General features: G+C 39.9%; 1 protein-coding gene across 11 annotated transcripts in view; it reads right to left on the bottom strand.

The window, feature by feature from the left end:
• BCAR3 (BCAR3 adaptor protein, NSP family member) overlaps positions 1-15187 on the bottom strand; it is a 117317-nt gene that overhangs the window by 64811 nt on the left and 37319 nt on the right. For 2 of the 11 annotated variants that reach the window (XM_068952446.1, XM_068952449.1), the window contains exon 4: positions 6015-6056. The exons of 4 other annotated variants lie outside the window; for them this stretch is intronic. In XM_068952446.1, coding sequence (XP_068808547.1) covers positions 6015-6056 — 42 coding nt within the window. Of the gene's footprint in view, positions 1-2114; positions 2274-2424; positions 2865-3097; positions 3290-6014; positions 6057-15187 lie in introns of those variants that run through there. 5 more of the 11 variants (XM_068952456.1, XM_068952450.1, XM_068952452.1 and 2 more) reach the window with 5 other exon arrangements.

Below are 15187 nucleotides of genomic sequence, written 5' to 3'. Positions count from 1 at the left end.
CTCAGAATTATTTCTAAACAAGTTTTGGACATTAAATGATTCACACATTTCTCAAAGTCTTACTGATCTAACAGAAAATCCCCCTGACTTCAGCTCAAGGCTCTCTGAAGTCTATATCTGATGTTATCACACCATCACTAATAGTATGAAACTTTACTTCCAGTCTCACCAGTTCTTCACCTATTGAACACATTATAATACATTCCACTGATGAAAGATTGCCTTATATTTTCAGGTCTTTATCAGATTGAATCAACTTCTCTAAAAACTAGAACTATTTTTGACACAGCAAATCTCCTGATCACCTCCCCCCTCTCCCAAAATATTAAGAGTAAATCATGAGGAGTGGGGGATATAGTACTGTTTTCTCCCTGTTGATTTAGCTGGTATGTTTGCCTGCACTATGTATATGCACATTGGAAATAATGGAAATGATCAACCTTACTGGGCAAGAAGTTTGGCAAAGTCACTCTCAGGATACAAATCAGATTGATTTCCTGGGCTTTATTTTTCTGTGTGATAAGATAAATTATTTAAGGGAACAGGAAAAAAAAAAAAAAGAATGAAAAGCCACAAGAGTTAACGTATTATGGAAAGAAATACGGTTAGAACTAAAGCCACTATAAATTCATCCAGTCAGATTTCATGTTAATTGCTTCCCTACAAGCATGGTAGAATCTTTTTCAGTAGTAAAAGTGGATTTCTGTTCCCAAAATAGAGTAGATGAAACAAAATTAAGTAGATTCTACAAAATTTATTTTCTGCCAGGTCGTTACAAAATAAACTGATGTAGTAGCTGCTACAGCAAACAGGTCACAGGACTTTGACAAGAATATTAAGGTTCAAGAAATCTACAGCCTGTTATGATAAGGAGAAATAGACTGAGAAAGCATACACAAGAGTTCAAATGCTTTAAGCTTCTATCAGAAAAAACCATGAAGCTGTCAAATATAAAAAAAAATCCACAAGATTACAGACAGATTGATGCTTCCAAAGGGTCTTGAGGAGCTGTCAAACTGTTCTTGCTCTCCTTCTCTCTCCTTTTATGTGCATATATACACACATGCATGCACACATATACACAAGACACACATGAACCCCAGCCACGCATCTTTGCGCTGTAATCTGATAGTCTATTTAAAATGTTATTTAAAATTATTATTCTCAGGCAACAGAAAGCACACAGGCCAGGATAAATTATCTTTGCAAATTTTCTCAGTTTTGCGATGAAAGAAACAGAAAAACCCCGTACTTCAGTTCCTGAATTTTTAACCTGCAAAACTCCTTGAGATCTATAAAGAACGCCACGAAAGACTAATCATTAAAGAGGATTCAATAATAAACAAGTAGACATCTCATTGGGCTTATACTATAAAATGATCTAAGAAACTTAAGTGCCTAGCAGTTTAACTCAGTAATCCTGAACCATTTGAAGCCTTGACTTGAAATAAACATTCTCTCCCCTCTTTGCCGGAAGAAATAAACAGAGGACTTCACCGAGGCTAAAGTCAAATCTACACATTTTTCAGCCAATGCTTCAAAATACGAGCTTTTGTTCTTCCATCGGCATAGGAAGTCATTTATTGTTTTGCCTGCTGCTCTGTTCCCACGATTCGACTAAAAAAAAAAAAAAAACCCACACTGACTGAAAATGAACTCTTTCAAAGATCTTTCCAGCAGCAAGCATACTCTTTATTATTTTGAATTAATAAGTGATTTATGTAAATTACTGATTTGGACAGAAAGTAGCACTTCTGTATATGCTCCTCTTTAAGTGAGGGGAAAAAAAGCTGACACAGCATTTCCTTTCTGCCTACTCAGTGAAATATCTCGATATCTGGAGTACACCAATGCTCCCTATACTTAAAGAATATTTGAGAGATTTCCATGGGATACATTCCTGTAAAATCTAAGCTCAAGTATCACAGCGGATCAAACATCTAAGTAGTCACAGCCCCGGGTAAGGCATTTCTGGAGTCGGCACGTTAAACGCTGCCAGGGTCGGAGCTCTGCCTGCTTCTCTGGCGCCTGCCCCTATCGTGCACCCACCCACCCCCTACTCCCCCTTCTTCCCTCTCTCCCGAGAAAGAGGACAACGCTGCCCCCACAGTTACCGGTCCGACCACTACTGCTTCTTGCCCGGCTTTTGGGGGATTAGTTCACAGTTGCGTCTCGGCCAAGCGACTTCCTGGCAGCGAGTCCTGTCCCGTCCCCCAGGGCCGCGCAGCGCCGCGGGCGGCGATGCCGGCCAGCGGGAGCGGGCAGCCGGCGGTGGGGAAGGCCCGGGGGAGGCGGGACAAGCGGGGGCGGGGGGAAAGGGGCCGCCGGGCGCGGGGTGGGGGGAAACAGGGCGGCCGGGGGGAGCGGGGCGGCCGGGAGCCGGGCCCGCAGCCGTAGCGGTCCTGAGCGCTTACAGTAAATTACCTGGAGACGTTTTCGGGAGCCTCCCAGGAATCGCCCTGCCGCAGGAAGAGGGGGCGCGCACACTTGCACCCGTCTCTCCTGAAGATGAGCACTTCGCGACAACTGAACTAAAACGACTCAAGCGCAGTCTTCTGAGAGCGCCTTACTCACTCAACTCCGGCCGTGAAAATACAAACCGCCCTTTAAACCCTAGGCACAGACCTGGCTCCGCGACTCTCCTGCTTCTGGCGCAGCACACAAGACCGGCTCCCGGGCGCCACTCACCTGGTCGGAGCGGCACCGGCGGGCGCGGAGCCCCGGGCCGGGCACCGGGAGGGGCCGAGCTGACGGGCCTCTGAAGCCCGCCGTGGCCGGGCGCTGCGTGCAGAGCTCAGGCAGCGCCGCGGCCGCAGGCACTCTGAGCCGCGGAGCCAGCGCCGAGCGGTGATTTACGGCTTTCTAACCACACCCCTCCGCAGCCTATTCAGGCTGAGGCTCGCTGAAGTCCCGACATACAAGCCATTTACATTCAGTGACCTCCTGTTGCCCTTTTTCATGGATTTAAGACCTTTACTTCCATAATTTCTCCTCTTAAATTAGCACTAAAGCGAACATTAACTGTTTCCTAAATCCACCCTTTTCACAGACAGTCATTCAAGGTATATTACATACTTCACACACATAATTTACTTACAGTAGTAGACTTCCCTCTCTTCCCACCCTGTTGCATTAAGTCATCTGTGCAACAGGTTGGTGGTATAAAATGCATTTTCTAAAACAAAGATTCAGATATCTGTAAAGAATTGTGAACTATTAACACAACAGCTGAAGAGGGCAAACATACTGGTCTCTCTCTCACAAGAAACGCTGACTACTTATTACGCTCTCAAGAGGAGCACAGAATGACGCTATAGCCAGGAATGTCCAGCCCGCCTCCCCCCCTTTTGCAACTACACCTCTGAGATGTATATTCAAACCATCCACCTCCTTTCTTAAGATAAGACCATTTTACTGCTTGTTTCAACCCAGACATGGCCTGTACACATTTAGTGTGCTATTGTTCACCACAGGCTTCCCTCTAATTAATAGTTCATATTGGTCCTCACACAAACTGCTTTGCCTTCTCGCCTGTTAATGCGAGTCAATGAGACAGAAATACCCTTTGCTGCTAGATAAAACCTTTTGTTTATGAAATTATTTTATTTAAAGCCAGAGGCCTACATCACTTGAGAATTTTCTTGTCATTTAATGACTGGCTAATTACAGTGACAAAGAATAGCTTTCTCGAAAAAAAGGTCTCATAAGAAGAAAATAGCTTCAACAGTAGAAGATAGATATGCAGAACAGTCTTACCTAAAGGTCTCACCTATCTTACCACAGCATCCCTAACTTTAGGCATTTGGGTCTGAATATGTTGTCCTGTCTATGCCATTTTCTTTGAAGCCCTCTACCTTTAGCAGTAATCAAGTAAAATTGTGCTGATTTCCATTTCCTCATTTTTTGGTTTGGTGGGGTTACTTTTTAGGAGAGGATCACTGCCTTTGTTCAAACTGAATCTGTTGGACAGACTGGATCAGCAAAGTTAATAGTTTTTTGTGTGTTTTTTATTTTTTTTTCCTATCGTTACTCACACACCTGTACTCAGTGTATCTGAAGATCTGGTATTCTTTCCAGTCTTCCTGGAGCCAACCTCTTTGTCAGTAAACCCCCTTTGGTAAAGTATACCCTTTACAACAATCCGATAATTATAGATAGAACATTCATTTTGAAGAAATTATCTCAAGCACCTTCAGCTGTATCACCAACTTAACCAAAGGGCTTTGGCTTAAATGGAAATCAAGGCACACTCAGTTGAGTCTTAAAGTACTGTCTAGATCTGGTATTTTTTCTTTAATGTTGTATTTTTCTTCTTCGTATTAGCTCAATTTTTCACAAGCTGCCAGGTTAACAGTTCTCTCTTGTTTTGCCACAGTTACTCCAGTTGTCCAAAGCAATTTTGATAACACTTTTTTTTTCCCCTCTTGTCAGAATTCATAAGCCAACTTTCTTTAAATGATACTGTTTCACAGCTATCACAGAATCACAGAATCGTTTAGGTTGGAAGGGACCTCTGGAGATCATCTAGTCCAACCTCCCTGTTCAAGCAGGGTCACCTAGAGCATACTGCCCAGGATCACATCCAGACGGGTTTTGAATATCTCCAGGGAAGGAGACTCCACCACCTCTCTGGGCAACCTGTTCCAATGCTCTGTCACCCTCACAGTGAAGAAGTTTTTTCTCAGGTTCAGGTGGAACTTCCTGTGGTTCAGTTTCTGCCCATTGCCCTCTTGTCCTGTTGCTGGGCACCACGGAGAAGAGGCTGGCCTCATCCTCTTGACACCCCCCCTTCAGATACTTGTACACGTTGATGAGATCCCCTCTCAATCTTCTCTTCTCCAGGCTGAGCAGGCCCAGCTCTTGCAGTCTTTCTTCATAGGAGAGATGCTCCAGCCCTCTAATCATCTTGGTAGCCCTCCGCTGGACTCTCTCCAGGAGTGCCATGTCTCTCTTGGACTGGGGAGCCCAGAACTGGACACAGTACTCCAGGTGAGGCCTCACCAGGGCTGAGTAGAGGGGCAGCTCTCTGCCTATCCTATATCCTACTGACATTAGCTTTTCAGGGTCAAATACTTCTCCGTATGTATGTTACGGAAGCAGTTATTGGGAGAGGAAAGTTCTTGAAAAAGACTGAGAGCTGTCATGGATATCGGTAGAATCTTTCCATAAGAAAGCTCAAGTAAGATAAAGTTTAGTAAAGTTAAGAGAGAAAATAATAAACATAGAGAGAGCTCAAATATGCAGTAGGGAAAGAAGAGGAGAGAGCAGATGAGAAAATTAGCTTTAGCCAAAGTAAAGGAAGCTCACACTTGGCATTTCTGAGCTGTGCTTTTATTTCTCCCCTCCCCATAGCAATCCCACTTTGGATTCCTAACAAACAGGCAGGAGCAGTAGGAAAACATTACTGCTCTTGGCATTGCCATGCACCTTTTAACAATAACCACTTTCAAGCCAGGAGAAGTTCAGGTAAATGTAAAAGAAGACAGTTTCTCAAAGGATTCGCTGGTGGTAGGACATAACTCACCACTTGTGGCTCACCGATGGACACAGACACCACACTTCAGTAACTTCTTCTCCCCCAGTTACAGAAAATTGTAACATCACACTGACACTGAACAAAACCTAGTAGTTATGACCTCAATTCAAACCAATTTCACTTAAGATGAGGCCTAGACCCATGACAGAAACTCACTTAATCGTTTTCAATTTCCCAGATGCAATGACACTGAGTTACTGATGAACTAGGAAAGCAGGCAAATCTTGAACGGCTTGATAGCACTCCGCAATATCTTTTGTCATTGCCAGTTATGCAAAATCAGGTAAGTAGAGAGGACAGGGAATGAGAAGTAAAAAAAATGTTTTGGGCACAGTGACACACTCCATGATTTCACTGTCACAAGGAACACTCTATGGAGATTTCCCATAGGATATTTCATGCACAATCTTTCTTCAAAATATACTGGGGGGGGGAGGGGAAGGAAAGGGAAGGAAAAAGGAACCAAACAAAAACTGACCGTGATCCTGCACTGGGCACCAAAATGTCTCATTAACAAGTCCTGTGCAAGAAAAATAGAATTATGATGAGAATACAGTAACAGTAGTTGACATACTGGGATTATACTTACAGTTATGACACTCTGACCCACTTACTTCCTACATGATGTATACTTAAATTTTTCGAAATGTATATCACAATGCTAGAGATTATCACATAAAAGAATGTGCAAGTACTTCATCAGCTTATCAAGTGGAAGACGCTACAGAAGCACACACCACTATACTCCTCACTGCATAAAGGAAAATATTTTGCTTCTCTGTCTAAACAATATATACCACAGCTTAGGTAAGGACATGTCAAACCATGCTAAAAATTCAAATCAGTTTTAGCATATAAGATGCTCTCTATTGACTTATTTCAAAAATCCAGGAAATTTTCAGGCAGTGTAATTACATAGGAAATAATGTCATGGTTCATTGTCATGTTTTTATGAATAAGAACTAGAAAAGGAGCAGTAATTTCCTTAGTTACATGACTGGGTGCTAAGTAATGGGACTGGTAGCTGGGCAGTCCTACATAAACTGTGATTACTCTTGAATGAGTCATTACATCCTTTTCCTAGTAGTTTTATTCTGTCTTCAGATGTAAATGAAAGTTGGTCTTTGTCTTTTCTGTGATAAGTTACACAACACATCCTTGTACACACTTGATATTAAACTTTTAACAGAAATTTGCCTGCGACCTTTAAGGAAGAGGAACTTACAGGCCTGCCTACGCTAGGTAAACTAGGTAAGTACATTAGTTGTGAGTCGATTTGAATTAGACTAGACTCCTTGTTGCAAGATTTTTGGCCTCCTCATATTTTATGAAATCTACTTTTGGAAATGGGTTTACTGAGATGTGGGATGAAGTCTGGAAGCATCCATGTTCTGAGACTACCCCAGTGCCTTTGCCAAACCCTCCCACTGGTATCCTATGCTGACCTCCCGTCCACCTTAATCATCTTTTTATCTATACAGCATCATGCTATCTATGTATTTCCTTGTCATAAAAATGTTAACAGTGGAGTGCTGTCCTGCGTGACATCCTAGGGAAGCTAAATACCCAAGAGTATGCTGACGATCCCTGTCCATGCATCACACACTGCTGCAGCCTTGTATGGTCATCCTCAACTTCTGCTGTCTCCTTGTAGGAGAGGAGCGTGTACAGGTGCATCTTTCCACCTACTGCAAAAAAATCTATACAAGCAGCTATCTGAACAGATGAATGAAGAGGAACGTAACCAGGACTCAAGCCAGTGCTAAGACTTTATATCTGCTTGTTGTAGCTTGTGTACACTAATTGCGTTAAGAACTGAATACTTGCCAATTCTTGGGAGAGCATTTTTGTTACTGTGAGCCAGGCTCATTTTGAAAGAGATGATGGGATGAAAAAAGAGGATTCATGAGAATTTTTCAGTTTGACCCTAAATTTCAGAATTCCAGTCTTCCTAAAATAGCTAGGAGGAAATCCATCTACTTTAAGAGCACTGCTGTGCAGCTGCAATGATAAAATGAAGAAGTAACTACACCAAGATTACGACATGCTATGCATGGATTGCTCAGACAGCAGTGGTTGCAGATTTCCTAAAAAAACAAAAGTCAAAGCAAGTTTCTACTATAGACTTGTTTTAGAAGAGAAAGGTCCCAAGCAAACAAAATGCTACATTCTCTTAACTCCCATGGATGCCCTATGGACAAAATAATGCTCAGCATAAGTGCTGGTTAGGAAATCAAGTTTATTCACTGATAATTTTCAAGTTAACCGAAGACAAATCAGGCCAAATTAGAATGACAACACCAAAAAGTGAAAAATGCTCCGGTGCTTGGAATCCCACAATATTTCATTTGAAAAATATGAACTATGGCAAGTGTCCTTGCTAAGATTCCCCCTAGTTGCTAACTGAAACAGACAAATTTAGCCAGCAGCTCCCTAGGCTTCCATGATAAAGCTACCAATATCCAGTCTTGCTTTTTGGCCTGTTTTAGGTCTGGAGACCCAAGGTCTTTCAGAAATCCCAAACAGCTATCTATTATGAGTCAGAGTCAAGAAGCCTTGTGATCTGTAGCCTCAAAACAGTTTTGCAACCAGAAATGTCCCACAACTGATGGTCCTGGAAATAACGCTGTAGTAACGCAGGAGAGTTGAAGGAGTTATATAACCCTTAGCTGATCTGGTGAAAAACTGAAGCATGAACATGCTGTTACTTGCTAGCGTTTTTGGCTACAACACATTTATTTCTTGTGCACCTAGCAGAGGGCAAACTCAGTTCATGTCATACTAGATGTCTGACCCTCATTCGCTACTGGCTAAAAGCCTCAGTTCTGATAAATCAGTATTTTCCAATAGGAACTGGTTTACTGTTAAACTCCTCTAATACGTAGCTCACAAAAATGTGAGTCTTAAGTCAGAAAGAAGCTGGAAGCTTTGGAAGAAATTTTCACTGCAGTTATCAAAAGCTGGCAGAACTGACTACTGCAGAGGTCCACGCGTTCTGAGTCAGCTAATACCGGCCACGGCTAGAACCAAAACACTGAATGAAAAACAGCCCTTGCCTGATACAGTGAAAGAAAACTGATCATCTTTAACAACTCCCAACTAACAAATCCACTTTACACTAGAAAAATGAATTATTGCACGTATTCTTTGACAATAACATGTTGTCTCATCAACAACCTTCAATTTGGTACTGAAAGCCATATCAAATAATTTGTGCTGGCATAGATTAGACAGTCCTATTTCAAAAGTTTCATGAACATGGTTACAACTGCACTAAAACCACTTTTCTTTTGTTGACTAATTTTGGTAAATGACATAATAAACCAGAAGAAAAGACCAGGAGGAAGCTGGACATGGTTTTATGGTTTCCTTCTCACCAGCAGGTCTATTTTCCTCTCTTTTCTAGGAGTGGAAGGCCCATGTTACTATGAATCTAAGACTTTCTTGTAAACTTCATTTTTTTCATGTTTCTGTAAAAAGTCTCAAATACAAGAGAGATAACAGCTTCTCTTTAACAGCATGTGACAAACTTAGACCAGCTTTTCATTCAGAATATAACTGATGCAGAGAAAAGGATAAATAGAAGGCCAGAAAGTAAGGATAAATAAATAAAGCTGGAAATTTCTACAGATGAAATGGTACAGTCAGATTTGTATGTTTACAACTTTGTAACAATATCTACATTTCTGAGCTCCTCCAAAAGAAACGGCAAACACCTTCAAATCCTTATATCTCTCACTGGGAGCAAAATAGACCACACAGGTAGCAAGCAATCTGTTACACAGATGAAAGTGTTCAAAGCAGCTTCCTTTCCCTCTCCTGGCAAAGCTACCAGAATACTTCAGCACTACTCTGGAATCTGCCAGGTTGACACTACATACCACCACTGCAAAGCATTCTGGTTCAGTTTGCAATGTTCTAAAGAGAAATAAAATAACCCAGTATGAGCAAAAGGGCTTTATCAGTGACTAAGGCAAGATACCTGGACACGACAAGGCAAAACCACTTTTATGCCTTCCTGCTAATTATTTGGCCCTTCCAATAATAACACATGAGAGAGCATCTCAGCTATTTTAGATTTTTTTTTAAGATGGACTTTTCTGCCTCTCTATTTATATTGTCCCGACCACAAGCAGGGGTATCACTCACAAGTATCACTCACTCACTTTCCTTCTTAACAGCACACATCTTAGGTCTTCCGTACCATGAATGAGAGGGAAAAAGCCCACAAGGCAGGAAAGAGAGAACACGTCACATTTAATTTTACACTACTGCAGTAGGGAAAGAAATACAACATCTGCAAAAATGGTTATATAAGAATTTAAATATAAAATCTCTTTTCCCCATCAAAAGCACAAAGTTATAGAATGTCAATTTACATTTCATTTAATTCAGGTTTTGCATATTATTTTATACTCACCCACAATAAATGGTGTCAATGTTTATATTTTATTTAAATCCATTGAGCTGGCCTTCTTTGGATTAAACTAGTAAAGTTATAAAAGATACAAATTTAAATCCTATTAAAACTGCAGTCTCTCTCTACAGGAAAACCAATACAAATAAAAGCTAAAAAGGCAAGTTTCTTTATATTGTTAGCTTCTCAAAGGAAAAGATTTAACAGTATTGCATTTTATATATAAACATTAAGATGTTAATGGAATAATATGAAGCCATCAAATGCTATTAATCAGAATTCAGATCAGTAAGAAAAGGTAGTGGAAAAACATTGTTCCAGCTCTTACAGTGCCTCATAAGAAAACTTCTTGTCACTTTACTTTTTATATAAAGGAATCAAAAAATATCTTCCAGACCTGGCAAAATCCAGGCTGTTTTTTGATTATATCAAAATAGACATTTACACTAATATATTTACATTATCCTCTCCATAAGGACGTTTCTGCTGTACTGAAGCAGCTAGAGCATGGTGGCCTTCCTCAACACACCTGAAGTATGATTTATTTTTTACTGCAATTCATAAGAAACCACAATTAAATCACACTTCTAAAAACTGTAGCATGATATTGTAATACGACTAAATATCACTCTGTCCCAACCCCACATAGCATCAAACCCTGCTTTAGTTATATCAAGGGATTCTGAGAAAATGACAGCTCCTTTTCTGGAACACTACTCTTGGGCTATGGCTTTCAGTATGTCACTCTTAAACTGCTCATAGCTATTCTTTTAAAGACTTATTTATTTTACTTTTAAAAATTCAGTTCATCTCTAGAATGGCTTCTGTACATGATTTTGTTTGTTTTTCTGCTATGATTCTGCTGTGGGTAATGTAAAATGCATTTCTATCAGACTTATTTTTGTCATGGGTTTTGCTTTTCAGAGGTTCAGCATTTTAAATTATATCTGAAGATACCAGTTTTTAAATCTGTTACGTTCATCCATATCTGTTCTGCATTCCATTGAGAAAAGCCAAGAGCACTGGGTGCCTGAACACTTTAGGAATACTACAGATGTTTGAGGACAGAGCACCCTACCTCTTGCTCTGGAAAGGAAGAATTGTTGGTGTGATACAGCAGTCAGATCACTCCAAATTTGTTACCTATTTCTCTCACATTACAAAAAGCTACATCTGGAAGGTATTATTTCCTGGCTTCTTTGCAACCCCAAACAAACTTTTATAAGACAACAAAAAGGTGACAGATAGCAGCTGATACCACTGCTGTAAGCACAAACAGAAGTACAGTCCATACATACACACTGCGGTACTTGGGAGTGCTTTAGTACTTGACTTTTTGTCTGTCTCTTGACTCTTTCCTGGGACAAGCCCAGGCAAGCAGCAGGCCTCACCCTCTGACTACAATTTTCCTGTAAAGGAAATCAAAAGGTACATCTCAAAGGAGTCACAGCATGCCATGAATATATGAATAGGTGATCAGGACACCAGGATCCAGAACGTGCTGCAGTACGCATAAAAAGGTAAGTCAAGATATAGGCAAAAGGACTACGGAAAGAATATTTACAGCTCTCAACATGCATATCTTTTGTAACTTAACTGTTGTTAGATTAAATGCTTAGAGATTGAGCAAGTATTCTGGGAAAGCATCACTATGGGTTGGTGTGCCCATTTATGCTTCACTTGACGTCTACTTTGGCACTATCTGATACAGGATTTAAGTAACTTTCAGTTTCACTTAGTACCAGCCATTTTTGTGGTCTTATGTTTACGAAATGGGGTTAGAAAAAGTGCACATAATTGATACTTTTTGCATTTAGCAAGAAAGTTTTCAGAAATTGGTATAATATTTCCACCTGTGTATTTTGGTTTGTAAACAAATGGAAGAGTGATAAGCCCTAGGTAAAGATTTGAGATCATTTGGATTTAGAAAAGAGAAAGCAAATAATTTCTTGAAATTTGGAAGGGTGTACTCAAAAGGAGAGATGAATGTTCCAGCCCAACTGTGGATAATAATTTTAGGCTTAGATTCATTCCACTAGCTACAAGCATTTACTGGGTGGTCTGCTATGAAGGCAGTCATCCTAGCGTCTCTCTACAATCAACAACAACAAGAAAACAATAGACACCTGCATAACATGATTAAAATCCAAAGTGATTAAATTACTTCCTGAGTTTACCTGTCTCTTTCTAATGACTAGAAGAAGCATAGAGTGACTTGTCTACGAACACAGCACCTTTGGCTGTGGTTTCACTTACAGCAGGAGGGCTGTTTCAGCCACCATGGCTCTGCCCTGCTCTCCCTTCCCTGACCATTCATACTTGTACAAATGTTTGTGCAGCAAATGTTGTGCAACGGTGAACTGGGATAGGGACTTGATCTGGATAAACCAGAGGGAAGCAAAGTTATTTTTCAGCCAGATAATTTTCCAAATCAGGTTCACCATGCAGCTGTAGAATGGTTGTGTGGACAACAAAAGGAACGATACAGAGATGGGGAAAAGCGGCTAAAGGAAAGATGAAGAAGGCACAGATTGCTTAGGCTGGCATTTTGGAACCCCAGCTTCGCTTAAGGTCAAGAGTCCAGTAAAAAAGCCTTTAGGTTTTTTAATATCAACCAAAAATATCATAGCCCCATTATCCAAAGCACTGATCCACTATAAATTCATTCTGCTGGCTTAAGTACTTTAACAATTTTGAATGGTCATTTTTATAGTGATTAGCTATTGTTACTCACGTCAAATCAGTTATTATCACTATTTCTCTCCCATTGGCTGGCATAAAGACAGCATAAAAGCATAAAGCTACTGAACTTTGAGTCGTGCACTCTGCCTAATTCAACAGATAAGTAAGTGATCATGTGTACATATTTGATTCAGGTCAAATATGTTGCTGGGCAGTATGTCAATGCATAGATCTTGGTATTAATTACTGTGGAACCACAGCCAGAGTACCTAGAGTTAGACAGGAAGAGCCCAAATCTCAGCATACTGAGACATGTCCTGTTAAATGTAGCTCCAGAACCAGGTAACATTTTAGAATGTTTCTCTAAAATAACATTTCAGAAAACATAAAACGTAACAAGATTTTCCAAAACTTAACTTCACTGTACATAGAAATGCTTAGACCTATAAAACTAACCTTGTGAAATTGCTCACATATTAAAATGACTTACAACATAGAGCACTGTATAGAAAATGTTGAACCAGCAACAGATGTAATGCTATTTTTTAAAGTTCAAGTGAACAGCAAACAGAGTAATGTATCTTTTGCTCTGTACTGGTTTAACATTGAGTGAGACAGTAACATTTATTTAACATAATGGAAGATTCAAAACATTGGATGTTCTAATGTCTGACTTCAGTACAGCTCAGCGCTGAAAAACAAGCGTTTTCAGTGTAACTGATTAAGCACTTTGCTCCTAGACACAGCACGCTGCCAAAGACAGCCATGAAACAAAAACATGTCATAATAGGCGGGAGACTAGATAACAGTCATTAGCCCCCACTGTGAAAACAAAGCAGTCTGCAGGCAGGTTGGACTGATGGGACTGATCTGCTCTGCAGCCTTCCCAGAATTCTGCGATACAACAGGCAAAGCCACCTCAGGTGTAAATCCCTGGTCTAAACAGAACTAGCCACAGATTATAATTTGGCTCTATTTTCAAGCACACAATTCAATTACGCACTTAATTGTGTCATTAGCCCAAATTGGAGAGTGAACAAAAATATTGCACGCTAAGATATTTTTAAATGTCCAGAAAAAAAATGAAGCACTGCTACTTTTAATAAAACCTAGCTTAAACCCCAGCACTTAACTGCCAACAAAAATATATGAGATCATGCTTTACCTTGCAGGATATCTGTCTGGAGGTCATAAAATATACACTCCAATTCAGAGATAAAATGCTTGACTCAAATTCAAATTCACTGAAATCACTGGCAGTACAGCAAGATTAAACTTAAACTGACATATCTGAAGCTGAATAATCTTAAATTATATTGATAGAATTTAAAATGTTATATTCAGTTGATTGAACTGCTACATGAAAATCTGTAAGTCAACTCACTGTGTGAATGACTGGTCGAGGGGTCTCTTCATCTGACAAATGCTCCAGTCAGAACAGTAATCTGTTCTTCACTCCAGAAGCTGAGAGGTTACAAAATGAAGTCCCCAAACCAAATGAAAACAGATTCTAACTGAAATATATCCTAGTTTCACTGCAGTAATCCACTTGAATAATTTCCTAATTTGTTCAAAGGAGCAGGTACCAAAATGTCATATTTACATTCATATTTTATGGAAGTTAAACCAAGCAACTACAGGAAAAATTACATAATTGTTGAATCTCTTTTGAACTCACCAAAAAATACTGAGAAAATATACTGACGTACACAACTAGTTTTAGTTCACCAAATGTTAGTTTGTTCTAAAAGTTTAAAATAGCTAAACACATTTTACGAATATTTTATTTCTATTCATGCTCTAAAAGTCTTTTCATCTTGACTGAGAGAAGGGAAAGGCAGGAATCTTAGCTAAGTGAAACACTGCTTCCTATGAAATTTGTAAAACCCGTTAGCACTGATATATTAGAATTACTGGGCAGACTGCATAATAATCGTATCTTGTCATCTTGTTCACTATTCTCAAAATATCCTGTACGATGAGTCATAGTTGAATAACATCTTACTATATCCTTCCCCTCAGAACACAATGGCTTACAGAGCTGGCATGCTCATTCAAACTGTCATGAGCCTGGCCTGAGCTGATTTTTGATTCTTAACTGATAAAAGCATCATAAAAGCAACAAAAGATATTCTGATCAAGTCTTAATTTATAGCTAACCCCCAAATAGGAAAGGAGGGTAAGGACTGCCTGTGTAAGACACACTTCCTCTCTCCTCACATGGGTAAGGTGGCATATGTACAACATTACTTAGTCTTGACCTTTTGGGGTTATGCTCTTCCAAACGAGGAAGACAGATTCTTGACACAGTCTTCCGTCAGTTATGGTCTGTTACCGTTACTTTACCTTGGTAAACTGAAGTCTGTGAACGCAATAGAAAGTGAAATGAAAGTGAAGCCTTTTCTAATGACAAGTCCTAAAAAAAGTATGTGTTATATTATTTTTTAAAACCTTGCAAACAGCTTAATGTTTAGCTATTCTTCTTACTGTCTATGTACAGTAATTCTGTGATTCCTATTCAGAACAGTTTATTTGACAGAGTAGGCTGAATT

This window comes from Struthio camelus, chromosome 8 (assembly GCF_040807025.1).
Source record: "Struthio camelus isolate bStrCam1 chromosome 8, bStrCam1.hap1, whole genome shotgun sequence".
Classification (NCBI taxonomy): domain Eukaryota; kingdom Metazoa; phylum Chordata; class Aves; order Struthioniformes; family Struthionidae; genus Struthio; species Struthio camelus.
The sequence above is the reverse complement of the archived record's forward strand: the minus strand, read 5'-3'. Positions and strand labels throughout refer to the sequence as shown.